At 41.5% G+C, this 17,527-nt stretch overlaps 2 protein-coding genes across 5 annotated transcripts; one reads left to right on the plus strand and one right to left on the minus strand.

The window, feature by feature from the left end:
* Window positions 1–111: 111 nt before the first annotated feature.
* pphln1 (periphilin 1) lies at window positions 112–15,367 on the minus strand. 4 transcript variants are annotated; one of them, XM_084039350.1, is made up of 11 exons: window positions 15,311–15,367; window positions 14,655–14,709; window positions 14,139–14,203; window positions 13,701–13,916; window positions 13,120–13,181; window positions 11,910–12,026; window positions 11,404–11,576; window positions 11,046–11,132; window positions 8,976–9,031; window positions 5,563–5,703; window positions 112–1,085 (listed from the first exon to the last, which is right to left on the minus strand). In XM_084039350.1, coding segments are annotated over exons 2-11 (1,191 nt in total). In that variant the 5' UTR covers window positions 14,656–14,709; window positions 15,311–15,367; the 3' UTR covers window positions 112–812. The 4 variants fall into 4 exon arrangements, with proteins under 4 accessions (XP_083895476.1, XP_083895475.1, XP_083895477.1 ...); XM_084039349.1 differs by having other exon boundaries at window positions 11,398–11,576; XM_084039351.1 differs by lacking the exon at window positions 11,046–11,132 and having other exon boundaries at window positions 11,398–11,576; window positions 15,311–15,360.
* A 22-nt stretch (window positions 15,368–15,389) lies between these two features.
* On the plus strand, window positions 15,390–17,241 carry zcrb1 (zinc finger CCHC-type and RNA binding motif 1). The gene is made up of 8 exons (XM_084039273.1): window positions 15,390–15,523; window positions 15,663–15,756; window positions 15,840–15,868; window positions 15,996–16,107; window positions 16,200–16,307; window positions 16,444–16,553; window positions 16,629–16,707; window positions 16,886–17,241. Exons 2-8 carry the CDS (start codon window positions 15,673–15,675, stop codon window positions 17,048–17,050), a joined length of 687 nt encoding a protein of 228 aa, XP_083895399.1. The 5' UTR covers window positions 15,390–15,523; window positions 15,663–15,672; the 3' UTR covers window positions 17,051–17,241.
* The last annotated feature ends 286 nt before the right edge of the window (window positions 17,242–17,527 follow it).

The raw sequence follows: 17,527 nt of genomic DNA on the forward strand, positions 1-17,527 counted from the left end.
TTAAATGAAAATGGAGTTTAATAATGCCGGTAAATTGTTATTGGAAATATCGTCGATGGTCTATGATGTCAGTGGGCGTATTTATGTAATAAGTCCCAATAAAAACAAATCTTTAAGTGAACAGAAATCATGTTTACTACAACCTTCAGAGACACCTCAATTTGTGCAAAGCTTTGTCTCAACATCAAAATGATCAAGCCTTGTGCAGGTTCTTCTGAGAGGGAGTTAAAGTTTGAAGAGCCTCATAAGACCATACAATGAAAAAAGTAACCAAACTTTCCAGACGGTACAAATTTATACAAGAATGTAGAACTGTAAATGTAGCAGCAACAAGTCATACATCTGCTACAAAATTCAAAATGTACAGAACCGAAAAATAAAAAATAAACAGTCATCTTTCTTTTCTTTTAGAAAAGTGTCATGCTGCAGAACGTGCAGTCTATTATCATATTTTTATCAAATTGTTTAAATAATCAATCAAACTAATATTAAACATTTCCATGTGAATACTTTTCAAACAGAGAAATTGTTGTTTTTTCTGGCCAACAGTGAAACAACTTAATATTTTACAATTACCATCTTTCAACAGAAAAATTTATGGTAAAAAAAAGAAAATTGTCTGTTCAAAAGTAACACTGTCCAACCCCCAGATACAATGCAACGCCGCATCCTCTCCATGTTGAGTTGTTCTTCAAGTTGCTGTGCTGTAGAATCACTTCATGCCCAGCAGTCGAAAACGTATTAGATATCCACCATGTTCAGCAGTCACTTCCTTCGCGGCTCATTCTCAAGCAGAGCAGATGGCCAATGTGTCAGTAAGATGAGCTGTGATTGACTCCCGACTTTGAGAGTTTATGAGCCGCCAGGGCCGTCGATGGGGTGGTCGAGTCGCAGACGGAGGGTTCTGGCAGCCGGACCACCTCGTCCAGCTCGTTGATGAAGTTCTTGAGGTCGTCCAGACAACGCTCGCGGATCTCCCCGAGGTTCTCCCTGAGGGGAACCTGCAGCTGCTTCTCCAGGTTGGGGTCTTTAGCCACCAGCATCTTTACCACCATGCCGAATGTCTCGCAGTCCTGCCGGTACACCTGGATGTGGACAGGAACATGAGTTAAACAAACAGTAAACCAATTAAAAAAAAAATGTATATACATTTGCACCGATTCATATGCAGATTTTAGGAGTGACTGCATCGTCAACCGGTCAAAATGTATGAGAAAAGCTCTTAAATGAGATGAAAAGTTGCTTCCTTCCTGCTTAACCTGGCGCCTAGGTGTAAATGTTCCTGTGTCATTGAGCCTGAGCTGATCAGTCTGGTGTCAACAACACATCATGTAGTGTCAAAAGCTAAACACATATCCTCTCATGTTTAATAAGTGCCCTTTATATAGGACAGGGTGGCCCAAGGAGCAATAAAATCCCACTTTAGTGGCGTCTCAGACGCAGGTGTTAGAGGGGCAATGAGGAAGAGGTGCCGGATTCTTATTGGAGAGCTGCTATTTCACACAGACGCTCAAATGTCTCATAAAAGAAATGGAGGGAACCCACTGCTTCCACATGAAGCGGTTCGATTTGCAACAAACCTAAACGGAGATGTGTGTCACCTAAACAGCTAATCTTTTGTATGTCAGTTTTAATTTTCTAAGAGTAGAAGTAGAAGCTCCGGGCTTTTTTTTTTGCATCCGTCAACTGCTCAGTTTCTATCATCCCTCCACTATCACTATGTGATATGAGGCATACAAATTCCCCAAAAACAAAAATACACATCACTCATGAGGACCTTTTGGAAATTGGACAATGTGATGCTCTGCACTCTTTCCACAAATGGCCACACTGACAGACCTCAGAGAGACTCATCCTCAATTCCTCAATGCTGCCGTCTCCTCATGACACATTTCCTCTCTCCATCAGTCCCTCTGCGCCTCGTTTCCTGGTCAGTTCTCTTCCCTGACTAAGTGGAAGTGAATTAACCCACTGATGCGGCTGCTTATTAAGCCGCGTGCCGCAGGCGGACACGAGGGTACTTCCGATGACGTGGGGGGAGGTTGTGAGCGGATCTGTGCGTTTACACCATGTGTAAAATTAGACCAGGCTACGGTGAGTTTCAGTCGTTCACTGGATAGCATCGGTGGCTGCGGGGCGTTCGAACTCGCTGGCTTATTTATAGCGTTTCCCCAATGTGCCATGAACAGAGCGCATGATGGGTGACGTAGAGGAGCAATACAAAGAAATATCTACTGTCAAACTGAGTTTATACTGATGACAACTTTCCACTACTGCATTAAATACTTCCACTGTATAAAAACTATCAAATCATATGGTCAGCCAAGAACCATGTTCTCCTGATATCATCAACCACGATGATATTGAAGATGATTTCTGGTGATGGAATTAGACCAGCATCTCTGTGGTTGTGCAACCACTACGAGAGCTTCTTAAATGCCTCCCTCTTGACCTACTGCAAGCTAATAATATCAAAATCAATACACTGGAGTGTTCGGTTCTCCCTCGTAGGGCCGCCTGAATCTAACAATAGGATAAATCCTTTGACAGGAAATTAGTGGTGAACATAAAACAGCTTCAGGAAAGAGCGTTGACGTAAAAATCAAAACATTCTGGGCGTTTCCATAGGCCGTGTACATTCCTCGCGTACAATTAAATGTGGGAGATGTTACACAACAGCCAGAGGAACAAATCTGGACAAAATCAAACCTGTGATAGCCCTGTGCTGGATTTAGCAACACATTGTCCTCCTAATCATTTTTATCAAGATCTTATGGTCTCATTCAACAGCTGTTAAATGATGACAGCGAATTTTACTTATCAACATTTAGGAGGAAGTATCCAATCAAGCGTACTGACAACTTCGATGAATGCAGGGAAAGTCGTTCCTGGATAACAATGTGCTGAAAGTGTACTTCCTGTATTCAAACACACTTCCTGAAATCCCTCCCTTGTTATCCAATCAGGAAGGGAAAAGGCCAGTTCTTGACTTCGGGTGGGGTCGGCCCAGAACCGTCTCTGCCTCTAAAAGCTTCTTTGAACTTAATTTTCTTTCGCTAGTTAAAACAAAGATGAGGGGTAAGCGTGCATGCCTGCCTGGCTTCAGAAAAGAGAGAGTGGAAGATCTGTCCATCAAGTTCTGCCATCTTATACCTAAAAAATGAGGCTAGAACTTTCTGTCTTGAAGCCAAATATATTTAGATTCCTTTACCAAACGAAATAAAACTCCCTTTGTATCACAGCCTGGACCGTGAGGAGTAAAACATAATACCCTTTATTGCCTCTCCTGCCTTGTCACTCACTATAACCGGTTAGTCTGTACTGCAGCCAAAGTCAACTCTGACAATGAGGAACGGGGGTTCAGGTTGGATTTCGGCGGACCAATTTCACTTAGCTACACAAACACACAGTGAGGCACCGGTGGAACGCGGCCCCGACGTGATGCCTGGCGGACGACAGAAGGTTCAGCTTGTGATCCACGAAAAGTCGGCGAGACAGTTAGCGAGCGTTTGAGGGAGCTACTTGACTGGGGTGTGTTTGTGCCCGCGTTGTACAGAAGAGATGGCTAGACCAGATTGGATGCAGAAAGCCAAACATCTGGCGGACACTTCTCGAGTGGCTCAACGCGAGTTGCCCACTGCAACAGAAACACTGCTGCGACTTTGTTGTTTCAGACTGAAAAAAAAAAGGAGAGTTTAGCTGTGTGTTCTGGGGCACAGTGGGAAATTAATACCGGCCACCAGACAAGTGGTTACTGTATGCGTTTTCCAGCGGCTGGTTGGTTTGGCAGGTAACCAACCATCATGCCAAGGCAATCCTCCCAAGCTTTGATTAGTGTTTACAGAAGGTTTTAAAAGGGTTTACCAACAAACAAGACGGTCTTTCCCTTTTCCCTAGACAGAGAGTAAGGAAAGATGCTGATGCTAAACTTTGATTTCTATCCTGGCTGTGTGCGACAGAAACATGGTTGACTTAACTCACAATGATGTTTTAACAAGCCATCCTTTCATGACACGCTTCATCCAAGTGGTCTGAATGTCACAAAAACCAAATGAAGGGTCAAGAGAAAAAAAAAACACTGATAATCATCAGTTTCTACAGATAATTCAAAAATAATGGAATTCTGGAAAGAGAAGATGAAACTAAATATTCCTGCGAAAATGGAATACCCCTTCTGGTTCTCCATTTTAATCTACTCTTTCCAGATCTTAATTTGACGACTACATTTAAAGATTATAGCAAATGGGCATTTATACACACAATGGAAACAAGCTGAATGCTAAAGATTACTCTCGACATGGGTCTTGGTAGTCATATGACCTGAAAACGTGAAATAAAGCTCACAAATGAGGAACGTGAGGAGACACAGATGGGGAGCAAAGAGACAGCCTATAAAACAGGCCACAAGCTGCAGCGTCAGCACCGGTGTTATAACGGCCTATAGGCTCTGTGGCGCAGCTCGATGTGAGAGTGCAGTGTGTGCGCTCCGGGGCAGAGCTGGCTCGGGTTTAATGGTCCCAGTAAAGCAGCGGTGGCGCTCACTGGTGCAAGAATGGCCTTCATTAGATAGCCGAGCGGAGCTGGAATCTCGAGCCCGGGGAGGTTTTTTAGCTCCGTTAAGCCCTCGATTTATTGTATGCACAAATCTATACCATGCCTGAGCTTTACTCGTGTTTCTGCTTTCGTTTATGTGTTCCTGTACAATGCATATTAACAATTAAAAAAAACCCTGTGTGGGCCTTTATGTGCATTTTTTAGGATGAGTCTGTGAGGGAGTTGCGATGTTTTTGAGACAAGCGGGATATTAAACTGGTGGAGGGTATAATGAGGAGTTGCTGCAGTTATGCCAGTCAGGATGGAGAGAGATTAACGAGAGCCACCAGGAAAATTGTGATAAATTTGGCAGCTGGCTACTTTGGCAGGTAATTAACCATCATTCTGCTCTAAAACTGATTTCTGGCTGTCTAAGTGACGGCTGAATTTTTAAGGATGTACCCACCACTGTGACTGGTGGACAGAAATGTTAATTTCCTGTCTTGTTATGAACATAATAGCCGGCTGTTCCAGTAATGCCTACCCGGTAAAATAATCCATGTGTGAGTCAGAGAAGTCAAGGCCACCATATGTATGGGATCGTTTGCCAAAAAAAAAAAAAAAAGGTACAGTACGTACCTAAGTTGACATTTATAGAAAAGTCTTACAAATTACAAAAACTTGTAATGTGAGCCATTTTCCCCCCAAAAAAGGGCAACTGAGAGTCACTGGCATAAAATGTCCACATATATATTTCTTTTACAAAATGCTATACGAGTCAATAAAGACTTCTAGATATGGCATCTATGCAAAACGGTGATTTATCATCTTTTTTCAGCCGAGTATACAGAGAAGTCGAAAAATAAGCCTGGAGACGTGTGAAAATAGATGCAGTGCTGTTATAAAGCTCTGTGACAACGGGGTGGCAGAGAAAGGCTCATTTGAATAGCTGAGTAAAAGATGCCGACACATTCACATTTAGATGTTCTTTTAACTGGAAGGAGGTTAGAACAAGAGTTGGACCAGTACCTTCTCTATCTCCTGAGCTTTGGCTGCGATGGCCAGCGCTCGTCGCTCCTGAAAGTTGTCCGTCGACGTCTTTTGGCTCTCCTCCACCACCTGAGGCACCAGGAGCTCCTCTTTTTCTCCTTCTGGAGGATGGTTCTCCTCCTTAAAAAAAAAAAGGTAGAGGAGAGAACAGTGTAATTTTAAAACCGTCACAGCATGAGAGAAATGAAAAGTAAAAAAAAAAATTAAATGTATCGTCGATAACAGATGTGACGCTTTAACATTAATAAATGTTTCCCAAAGTGTAATAAGGCTGCCAAGATGATAAACCACTAGCAATTTCACAACACAGAGAACGGGTGTGCGGCGTACAGCTCGATCGCACACAGATAGGTGCCACGCTGTGACCTGACCTACTGACGGTTTAACTCTACAGGAACGATGTGGTTGATGAGGCGTAACTAAGGATGAAGCTTAGATATGCAGTAGCTGAAAAGCCAGAGTATATTATCTCTACAACGAGTCCAACATTTAGAGACTCATAGCAATAAGAAGCTGTATATCATACGCCATAGTCCTCACAACAGATGTGGTTCTGGTCTTATTACTTAGCAAATTATGACTAAAACCCCCTGGCTTAACATTGCACCTACTTTTCTATGTAAAATGGTAGAATTTGATATTTCAGTCGGTTTTATATGCTAACAGGATATCTGGCCAGGCAAGCCATGATGAGCCATGTAATGGATAGACTAGAAACCCAAGTGCCCATAAGTATTACTGTGAAAGCCAGAAGAAACAGCAAAAGGGGAGAAATGAGGCCAACTTGGATCACCGCTCAATTTCTTTTGCTCATTTCCTGTTACTATTAGAGTTTGAAGGCCAGGGAGCAGAACTGCCCAGCCATGACTAAAGTCCACTCATACATTATGGGAAACAGGCCACGGAGTAAATCATAATATTAAATCTTGAGATGAACGCGGTAAGAAATCACAAGGCGATGGGACATCACAACGCCGAGTGTGGTCTAAAAAAAAAAAAAAAAAAAAAAAAAAAAGCACAGCTCATAAAAGCATCATCCAATTATTCCTCCGTCCAATTCTCCCCCTGAAGCTATGCTTGGGAGCGGTCCAGTTCGTCAGTGTTCAGCCTCCTTAGCCTGTCTGAGTCTTTCACTTCACCTCGCTGAGCATAGCCTAACCTGGAAGGGATGTTAAAAGGCTCGGCAGATAGATTTCATGCAAACTGCACTAAAATGAAAATGTCATTATCCGGGAGGTATGGGTAATCTCTTTTCAAGGTAATACTAAAAATGAATTTACAAAATAATTCACTTTTTCTTTGCCGTCTGCTGAACCATGAACTGACCTTTAAAGTTGCGACTGCTGTAGATTCCCATCTACTGCGTTTTAACAATTGATTTGTGTTGTTTGGTGGCGTACTAGTCTTACTCCCACTGATAATGCACTTTTGTGGAAAGATTAAAGTCACAGCCTCAGGACCAAATGGCAAGAATTTGCAGTGAATTACCATTTTGAGGTTTTATAGCTCCACAAAGTAGTCATGTTGCAGTTTACATCCGTGTCTGTCCAAAATGTCACCCCTTCATCATCAGAATTAGCATATGAATTCTGGAGTTATGACCAAAAACCTGTGTTGTGTTGTGAGGACACAGTGACATTTGACGACCAAATTCTAACCCTAAACCCAAGTTCAACTGCATGCCTCAAGAGTTGGAGCGACGTGAGGTCACAGGGAGGAGTCATTAAAGCAGTCAAGAGATAGCACCAAAAGACAATAACGACAAATACATTTCTATGAGCTTGCTGACCATCTTTAGCCATAATCATATCAATACCTTCTTGGAAACTTTAGTCAGGGGAACATGAAAACTATTTGGATGTGTCCTCTGGTAAAGGGTCTAGAGTGACAATAGCCAGAAGACCTTCTTAGACCAGGTTTATATCCCGACTGCTTGTGTTGCTTTACCCCATTTCCATCACCAGATTTCAGCTCATCATACTGTAATGATGGGACCTTGGTGCCTTGTGTCTGGATGAAACCTTCTGGTGACCTTGCTCTAGTTACAGGGCATGCTCTCCACCCGCTACGCCACAGTGGCTCACAGTCGGAGCCAAAAGGTGCTCTTTAGACCCCCTCTTCTGTCAGGGATGGCTCCAGAGAGGCTGCCTGTGTTTGTTGAATCCCCACAGCAGGGCAGCGGCTGGGGCCTTAAGTGCAAGCTTTACTGGGGGGCACGGCACAGGCCTTTCATCTCGGCCAAGGTTACGGGTCTGTGCCCCCCGGAGCAGAAAAAACAATGCACCACAGGCTAGATCAAACACAGCAAAAAGCAGCAGTGTGTATCTGTGTGTGTGGAGGGGCGGGAGGGCACTTTCATTACAGCGGTTGATTAGATGGTGGTGGGTGGTTCTTACAAAAAAATGCACATGAGGAGGAGAGGAAAAGACTACGCTTCAACCTCGTACTTCCCATCGTATGAAGTAAGTCCATCAAGTCATTTACAATAAGAGGAATAAATACAGGAGCATTGTAGTTAAGACAGCTTAAAAACTGGCTGGCAAACCGTGTGCCTTTAATTTTGTTCCACCAATCAAAATTAGCTTTTCCTGTGACCCCTCCTCAAACTTCTCACAAGCACAAACAACTGACCTGTAACATTCTACCAGACAGTCACAGCTACCAAACACAGCCAGACCTACTCGTCAACAGAAACGCTTGTTCATTGTAAATGGTTTAAACACACCCCAATGAGTTCCACGGGGACTTCTCGGCTAAGATCCTATGATAAAACCGTGACTCGGGCTACCGAGTTAGCCTCTTCGCTTTCTGGGTGGCCGTTGCCAGACGCATTTTGCCTATTAATCACATCTGATTCTATTTACAGGCCTCTGCATAATTGGAGATGGATGATATCAGCAAAACAAGTTATTTGCAAAAAAAAAAACATGCGGGAGGGACCAACATTCAATACGTCAAAACAAAACAAAGAGCACTTTAAGGAAGCGTGGCCAGTACTTTCGGCGACACTTGAGCCCTTTTTCCCCTACACCGTTACAAGTTTCTTGTGATTGAAGTCTGCTTACAGCACAGGTAAACAGAGCATAGGCCTGATGGCTTTTATGCTCTGCGTGAGGGCCACTTTAAAACCCATTAACATACTTCAATGGAGCTAAACACTTATTAGAAGGATGGGATTTAAGGAGTTCCAGATGCATCCTGCTGTACAGTGACAAAGGCGGAGACCACCATATATAATAAATACAACAGTAATTAAGGGACTGAACTGTTGCATTTATAATAAGACAAAAAGTATACATATATATTATATTATGAAAAGAAGCAAAGGCCTGTGTTGTATTCTAGTTCGTCAAATTGGAGGGCAAAATAAACTCAGTATTGCAGTTCGGTACCTTGTTTGAGGTTGCGCTGTGTGGGGAGCCTTCTCTTGACAGGCCGGGAATTTTGTCTGCAGAAATAAGAAAAAGTGACAAAAAAAATTGTTTGACAAAGCGAGACTTGACGAGGAGAGGGAATAAAATAACATGAGGGGAAAAACGATTTTGAATGAGGAAATGAAAAACTAAGAGAAAAGGAGAAAAACATTGAAATTCATCGGAAACAGGACAATTAGTGTGTCTGGAAAGTAAGTATGTGCTTATGTTAATCAGGGCTCTGTAAAAAAAGGTGTGGCCGTTTGGTTCCAGGATCCGGACAGGTACCGAGGCTAGAATATCGAGAAACAGAAGTCCACGGGGTGGATTCACCGTCGCCGTACATTTCTGGACACCACCTCCTCTCACACTTTTAATCTGTTCTTCTACCAAACATTCAAGCCGACCAATCAAGCCTACCGATAAACATGAACTCTGCGGACCTCGCTATGAAACGGGGAGAAAAAAAAACACCCCGATGTGAACACTTCAGGAATATCCATCAGACATCCTACACCCCGCTCCCTCCTCGTCCACACACGACCTGGTGGCATCTTTATGAGGCCTGACAAAGTGGCAGACGGAGCGGGGAGGAAGGCTGGCTGCTGGACACATTACAAAACACTCCGTGTCTCTCGGGTTACCCAGACTGGGAATAGGTTAAGTTTAACGAGTGTAACCTTTGTATATTTCTGAAACAAATCCACTGTATGTAATTTCACCTCGCCCTCATTGAAAGGTATTGAAAGAAAATTCCATTGAAAAGGAAAAAAAGGTGGACACTACCATGATGTAGGAGTAGCGCTTCAATTGTATATTTTCTCACCTGAGATTCAAAGCAAAGCTGCTTTTAATTATTTTTTAATCCTGTCTATAATATCTAACTAAACAGCCATCTTGTTCTGAGAATAAGTCTCGTCAAACTCTTTAGGAAGACCAAACCGGAAGGTCACCGGCTGTGTACATAACTAGGCCGTCTTATCTTTCAGCAAACTAGTGAGCACACTCGCCACTCTGATGCTTCACGGTAAAACATGATCAATAATGCTCCTTTCAGGAGGGTTGAGATCCTGCAGTTCAATATGTTTTTAAACACATTCTAAAAAGGTCCGCTGAGTTCACATTCATGGGTAAAAAGCACCAAGCAAAATGGAAATTTAAAAAAAAAGGCAAGATGGCCACTTAAGATGGTAGGTGATCTAAATAACACAATACTTCTTGGACTACAGGAAGCTCAGGAGGTTGAGATGTACGAAGCCTATAAACGACATGCAGAACACAAAAAAGGTCAAACTAGCACTTATGCATTTTACAGTTCAATTCATCCAAAATGTATTGCCTGCATTCTGGGAAATGAGTTATGTAAACTCGACACAGTAAATGACAAGTGTCAGTAACATAAAATATAAATCTGAGATGTAAACAATCAATATAGGCTACTGTCTTAGTGAGCGTTGTAGCCGTGTGTCCCAATGCCTGCAGACAAGTGTTGTGCAGCTTTGGTATGTACCGTTATGTGTACTGTTCCTTATCAAATGTGTTAATTCAAGAGCAGACAGTGTGAAGCACACTGGCTCATGACAAACAACTTCATTCCCAGATGTAGAAAATTAAAGGCATACATTAACACATTAGTGTGGGAACCATGGAAAGTGCAAATGTGTTTTGACAACAGGGAGTAGAAATGGTTCATATAAAGGAAGGAAGGAACCGATTACAGTAAAGTCACTACTAGGTTCTAATTAAGAAACAGAATTCAAGATACGACTAACTGCGGACCTGGGTGAAAGATTCTTTTGTGGTTAGAATTCTTTTGGGTAAATATTCTGATATACATATAATGACATTTTTCATCATATTCTGTAGGTTTGAACTTTAAGTATATAAAAAGGTCAAAAATTCATCATGTCCTCCATCCTTGCATCCTTCTCAAGACTTAGAAGGTAATGTTGTGGCATTCTTCTGACATGACAAGGATGCAAGGAGACGTGTGAAAACAACTCATCGTCACCCAAGTCCAAGCTTGTTCACGCAGCTTAATGTACAGACCCAAAGTTTCATGTCCACTCTGTTGAGGAAAGAGCGCCCCCCACAGGTGCTCAGAAACACCTGCATGACCCTCTGGACCGTCCACACCTGAAAAGCCAGCCAGCCAGATTTAGGATTAGATTAGACGTCTAAACAATGAATGTACATTTTGGAGGGGGTGACTGTCCAGAATTCAAAACATGTTTAGTAAAGCAAGGCCTCACTTGGTCTTGGTCAATAATTAAGTCACGACTAAAGTTGCAACAATACTTGCTAGTATTGTAAGTTGCATTTCCCCTTTGTGTCAGAACGGACACAGAAAAAAGCAGCAACACACTGCAATAGGGGAGCGGAAACTCAGGGATCTACATACTCTTGCCTTGCTGTGAGGGAAACGGCATGCTCTTGGCTCTGTCTGGCGAGTAGCCTCTGCTGCTGACGCTGGAGCCAGAGCGACTGTGGGGCGAGCGGGCCACCTCGCGGCGCACAGGAGAGCGCTCTCTGATTGGAGGGAACGGGGCCGCCTTTCTCCTGTAGTGGTCTCTGTCTTCCCTGGAAGATGATCGTGATTGAAATTGTGTTACAAACCAAGTGTTTCAGAGATTCTAAAATGGTCATGAATCATAAGGTCTCCAACATAAATAAAAGATACGTACATTTTAAAAGTGTATTTTTGTACCCTGTATATTTTAAATCAGACTAAAGTTTTCACTTGTCTGCCATGATAGCAATCTCTAACTTTCACTCATGACGATATTTACGATCATCCCCATAATGAAAATTCACCACAATCCATTATTTAGAGTGTTTTTTATCCCACAAGCTGCATACACTTGGGCGAAGACTGTACACGGATGCCCAGTATAAGCCTGCATTCACTCCTACCCTCTGTCCAGGTTGAGGATGGCTTGCACAAGTGTGTCTTCCCCACTCTCTGGGAGTGATCTGGGCGCTGGGTAGATGCCCTGGTTCCGTACGTTATGAGGAGGTGGTGCCCGAGCACTGAGGGAAGAAACACACACACACAAAAGCTGTGGTCAGTTGCGGGTACACAGCATGGCAGCAAAGAACATTTGGTCGGTTCGTATTCAAACTTTATTCAAAACAATCACTAGTGCTGTTAAATTATGTATTGAGGGTATGGTTTGCCTCACTGTTGAACTTGTATCCCTGGTCACAAGTTATATTAGCGAGTAATTCTTCCAAACTCAAAACATGTCTGAGATGCAGAATCTTGAGAGGCAAACAACTCACACTCGCCAAATATGGTAACGACTTTACAAAACCACACATTACCACATATGAGGCGGAACTTAATCAATAGCCAGATGCCTTTTAAAAATGTTGAACAAACCACTTCAGTGACTTCAGTTCTCCGTTAGGATCGTAACTTGACTTCAAATATGTGCTTCTGGGCTGAAAAGGACACCACCAGTCTGGCTCAGATATAGAGAATCTTTTTCTAAACAGACCTTGATGCCAATGAGCGAGAACAAAAATAATCAAAACGGGACACTTGTGGTTGCAAACAGACCAACAGATCTTCCAGAGGGTCCAAATATGCATGTGAAGCACGCATTGTTAAATTATAAATGTTTAACTATGTTTAATGTGGATGCTGACGGTCACAGAGTAACACACTAATGCCAAATGTGACATATTCAGATTTAGTTTGTTTATTTTTCCATTCATGAAGGTTTGGTCACTGGGAAGCACACATACATGTGCATTGTGTGAAACGTACCATTTCCCTGTCTGCCTAATAAGTGATGAATCTTGTCAATATAGTTCTAGTCATAGTCTGACTTTCTGTCCTGCTATGCAACTGTTATCCCTCCCAACGCTCAGTCTTTACACTACTGGAGGGATTTAAGATGAAAGCCTTTCATTCATTATTGCTTAGGTTTGCCATAATATTTTTTTGGCATTTCATTAACACTGTTTTATATGTTATTAGGCTGCAATTCTTAGATGACATGTTCATATCACAACTGCATTGAAAAAGACCTCTGCTGTCCACGGTAATAACATCCTATTCTAATGAGTGATATTAGATATGAAGAACAACTTTTTGGGAATATTAGCTGCAGTTTACCCAAACTCCAAAGGCCGTCCTGTGTGTGCCTCTTCCCTGGGTCCTCTGTAAGGGTACTCCTCCTGTACAATAAAGAAAATGTAAAAAAATATATATAATAATAATAATAAATAAATAATCAAATCCAGGAAAGTGACCTTTACTGGCAGTTTCATTTCCAAATGATTTGATTGTGTCCGAAAAGATTGATGTTATGGAACTTAGATATACATCATTAGACTGAACCTACAAACAATGTCATTTGATTTTACAATGTGCATTTAACTTCCATACATCTTAAATAAGCCCCCTACAGTTCATGTAATATCATCAAGAATCTCATGGATTATTGGATATATATGGATGTCATCACATCATTTTTAGTGAATTTAAGAATGTGTCTCAGTTTATCAATAAGCTATAAGGAAACAAACGACTGCAAAAAGGAATGGCTTGAAAATATTTCAACTTGAACCTTAAACTACAGCGCCCTCAGCTGGCCAATCATGAGTGCACCAAGATATGTATATACAGTATACATACATAGATTTATTTCATATGTATTATTGAACAATGTTATTTATATGACATTATATTCTCACCCTCCTTGAAGGTGGAACAGCTCTGCGTTCAGCAGGGAAATGAACGTTGTCACCATGGTAACCCCTCTGATCTTCGTGATAATTCCGTGGGCCTCCTCCGTTTGGGAAAAAGCGCGGACCTCCTTCATATTCGTACCCGCCACGGTTGTAATCCTCCTCTGGCCTGCCAAAGGGACCCCTCCTCTCCGCTGCCCCAGCTGCCCGTGGGTACGGACCCTATCAGGACGCATACATGTCATGATTTAACATTTGCAGTTAAATCTTTGGAATCTCTAATAAATGACTGCTTAAAAAGGTATCTGTCTGCTGAAATGACTCACAACTATGCTACGGACTTCCTCCCTGATGTAGAAACTTCTACTTGTGTTTTATTAGCATACATTTGAATGTGATACAAGGTTAGGAAATAGACACTGAGGTAACTTTGTACACACTCACCGGTCTTTCCCCTAAAAAGCGATCATCATACGCCTCTCGTATACTCCTGTCTCTCCTGTATGTCACTGCAAAAGGCAAAGAGTGAGAGATGCTGTATTCGTGTACATGCATTTGCGCAATGGTGGTTCCACAAAATAAATGTATTTCTATAGTAGTTTCTGAATTCATTGAGGCAGTGGGTTTGTTCAAGTCAACTGCTTTCAGCAGCAGTATTACAGTATAAAGGAGTTATCACTAGATATGCAAGAACAGATTAAGTCTAGATTTAATTTGATGGGACTGGACAGAAGTTCCCTCAAAGCATTATTTTTGATTTGGCATCCGTTGGGTTCATGCTGCAACAACAGATAGCATTCTCTAAATATGGTCCCAGTTCTTGCATATGTAATATGATCCTGTTTTTTTTATGCATTTTAGATTAAGGTAGTAGTACCATTTCTCTTGTTGCTGATTTGGTGTGCAACAATAGTGATGACATGAATGTATTGCGAAGGCAAGGGTCAGTCACTGACTTACTTTTGGACTGAAGGACCTCTGCGAATCGGTGTGAATTTTCGATCTTCAATAAAATCTGTGAAAAGATTGTAAAGTAAGTGTAAAGACCTTACACTTGGAATAAGTTCCCATGCAACTGTTCACTAAATACTTTTTATAACTAAGCATATGAAAGAAAAAAGCAGAAATAGGTGCGTCTTATCCAGTTATTTCATAAATATAGATGTTTTTATTTTCTAAATAAGATAGAGAGCACTGTTAGGACAGGATGGGATCCAACAACTGAGCTGTCTGATGTGTTTCAGAATAGCCCGACCTATGGCTGAATGTATAGTTGACCAAAAACACAATATAAAACCTAACACTAGCTTTCTAAAACCCAGCCGATATGTTACAGAAATCTCTCCGACACGTTCTGTGATGGTAAATGCGCTACTATCTACTGTAGCTCCACGTACAACAGACAGCTAGCTTTGCTAATTAGCTAGCTTCCATATATGCTTCAAACATCCGCACGTTTTATTTAACCTGAGAGCAAGTTTAACTAATTGTTATCGACACACAAAAAATCACAAACAAATATGTATGGCGTAATAGTTCATCTCATAGCCAAACGCGTGTTGAATAACTAACAGCAACGGTAATTTAGTTCACAGAAATTAGCAAAACAATCTCACCAACGGTAGTGCCGTTTAGCTAGCATAGCCTTTCCCGGTAGCTACATGGAGAACGCCTGTTTTATTGGACAAGGAATGTGGACGCGTCATCAAAGTGCGACGTACAGACATGGCGTTTGTTTCCTTTTGCTAAACGTTAGCATATTACAAATACACACAAGTCTGCTATTTTAAGCCCATTTAGATAGTATTTAAACGGTGGAGCCCGTGTTGGTAAGTCATTTGGTTTATGTAGGCAGCTGAATATGCTTAAAATATGTAACGGCACGAACGGTGGCCTTACCAAACTAGCCAAAAAAAGCTAGTTGTGGATTACACTATTTTATGATCATCATCTTATTTTGTGTTCCAGTGCGTCCAGTATGAGTGGGGGTTTGGCACCAAGCAAAAGCACTGTGTATGTCTCCAATCTGCCATTCTCACTAACCAACAATGACCTACACAAGGTTAGTTCCTGCAATTGTTGTGATTATGACAAATTAATGTTTTGCTAAAAATTCCTGAAACAGATCACTTTGTCTCATTTCAGCTTTTCACCAAATATGGAAAAGTTGTAAAGTAAGTAATAGCTCTGTCATAATTTATTTAGCATTATCCTACAGCAATGTGTAAACCAGGCTCTGAATACTTGAAATAGTTCATACACGTTTTAAAGAAGTGTCAATAACTGTCATGCTTCATGCAGGGTTACAATCGTTAAGGACAAAGACACGCGTCAGAGTAAAGGGGTGGCGTTTGTTCTCTTCCTGGACAGAGATTCGGCTCAAAACTGTGCAAGAGCAGTGAACAACAAACAGGTGAGTCTGTCACATTCAGGAACATTAGTGTGCACATACTGTATGCCACTGGAAATAAGCTTGTCGGAGTTACAATTGTGTTCGTCTCCCAGTTGTTTGGCAGAACAGTGAAAGCAAGCATCGCTGTAGACAATGGGCGAGCAACTGAGTTCATAAGAAGACGGAATTACACAGACAAGACTAAATGTTACGAATGTGGGGTCAGTACATATTTTTTTGAAAATGTATCCTGTGAGATCATCAAATGTTGAATTCAAATTTTGTTTTCTGCACTGAATAGAAAAAAATAGAAAAGAGTGTTGTTTCATTTTGTGATTTTTTTATTTTATGAAACAGGATACAGGTCATCTGAGCTACGCCTGCCCCAAAAACATTCTAGGAGAGAGGGAACCTCCGAAGAAAAAAGAAAAGAAAAAGAAGAAAAAGGCTGAACAACCTGAGCATGTGTACGTATTTTAGAGCTCATATTGTGAGATATTGTTTAGTGTGTTTTTGTAATCCCTACATATTTTCCCTTTTAGTGAAGAAGAAGAAGAAGAAAGTGAAGAAGAGGGAGAGGACCCGAACTTAGATAGTCTGAGCCAAGCCATAGCTTTTCAGGTAAGTTTGCAGATACTGAAACAACATAATACCACTAAAAAAAAAAATAGCAGAAAGCTAGCAGGTAATATGAATAGGTGCTGTTTGAGATTAAGGCTATGGAAACTTGAAAAATGTTCTACATTTCTAACATATTATCTTTGAGCAGTGTCACATTTCTGCTTTTGTGACCCTCCAGCAAGCCTGTATCGAGGAAGAGGAGACGCAGAGGAAGCAGACGCGTATGTCTCAAGATGGCGGTGCTCACAGTTCAACATCCGCAGAGTCAACATCCGCAGACTCTCGGAAACCGAGGATCAAAAAGAGTGCGTACTTCAGTGACGAGGAGGAGCTTAGCGACTAATAATAATAATACACAGTTTGAACATAAGTTGTTTGTCAAATATTGCTTTATTTTTGTAAGTTGTGTTGTATTTTAGCGGGGATGATCCAATTTATACAGATATGTGTTTATCTGTTTTCTGTTCTTAGTTGGGTTGATTAATGTGTGTTTTTTTTCCAATGTCGGTCAATAAAACCTTGTCATAAACCATACTAATTGTTGGATGTTCCAGTGTTCAACGCAGAATCAGATACAGAATGCTGAAGGGAGGAAAAAAGCTTATTGACTAGTTTGCTTTCGTCAGTGACCTAAATAGAAATAGGTCACACAACATATCCATAAAATTTCAACAGTGGTGATGGCTGTCAGTTGATCATACGGTTGTGTATTTTCTGCGACCTGTTTTTTCTACTTGATACATTACCAGCATGGCTTAAACGATTGTCAAAACTGGAATTGATAATTCTGGAAGCCTTGCAGTGATCCAGACCGTGTGTG

Source organism: Eutrigla gurnardus (genome assembly GCF_963514095.1).
Source record: "Eutrigla gurnardus genome assembly, chromosome: 21".
NCBI lineage: Eukaryota > Metazoa > Chordata > Actinopteri > Perciformes > Triglidae > Eutrigla > Eutrigla gurnardus.

Bases quoted from the DNA above. Each gene is read 5' to 3' on its own strand.
- pphln1 (XM_084039349.1), bottom strand. The intron at 11,577-11,909 runs GTAGGAGTGAAT...ATCATCTTCCAG, and splicing joins ATCCTCAACCTGGACAGAGG to GGAAGACAGAGACCACTACA. The intron at 1,086-5,562 runs GTACTGGTCCAA...GTCCACATCCAG, and splicing joins AAGCTCAGGAGATAGAGAAG to GTGTACCGGCAGGACTGCGA.
- zcrb1 (XM_084039273.1), top strand. From the start codon at position 15,673: ATGAGTGGGGGTTTGGCACCAAGCAAAAGCACTGTGTATGTCTCCAAT. The intron at 15,757-15,839 runs GTTAGTTCCTGC...GTCTCATTTCAG, and splicing joins CCAACAATGACCTACACAAG to CTTTTCACCAAATATGGAAA. The intron at 16,308-16,443 runs GTCAGTACATAT...TTTATGAAACAG, and splicing joins CTAAATGTTACGAATGTGGG to GATACAGGTCATCTGAGCTA.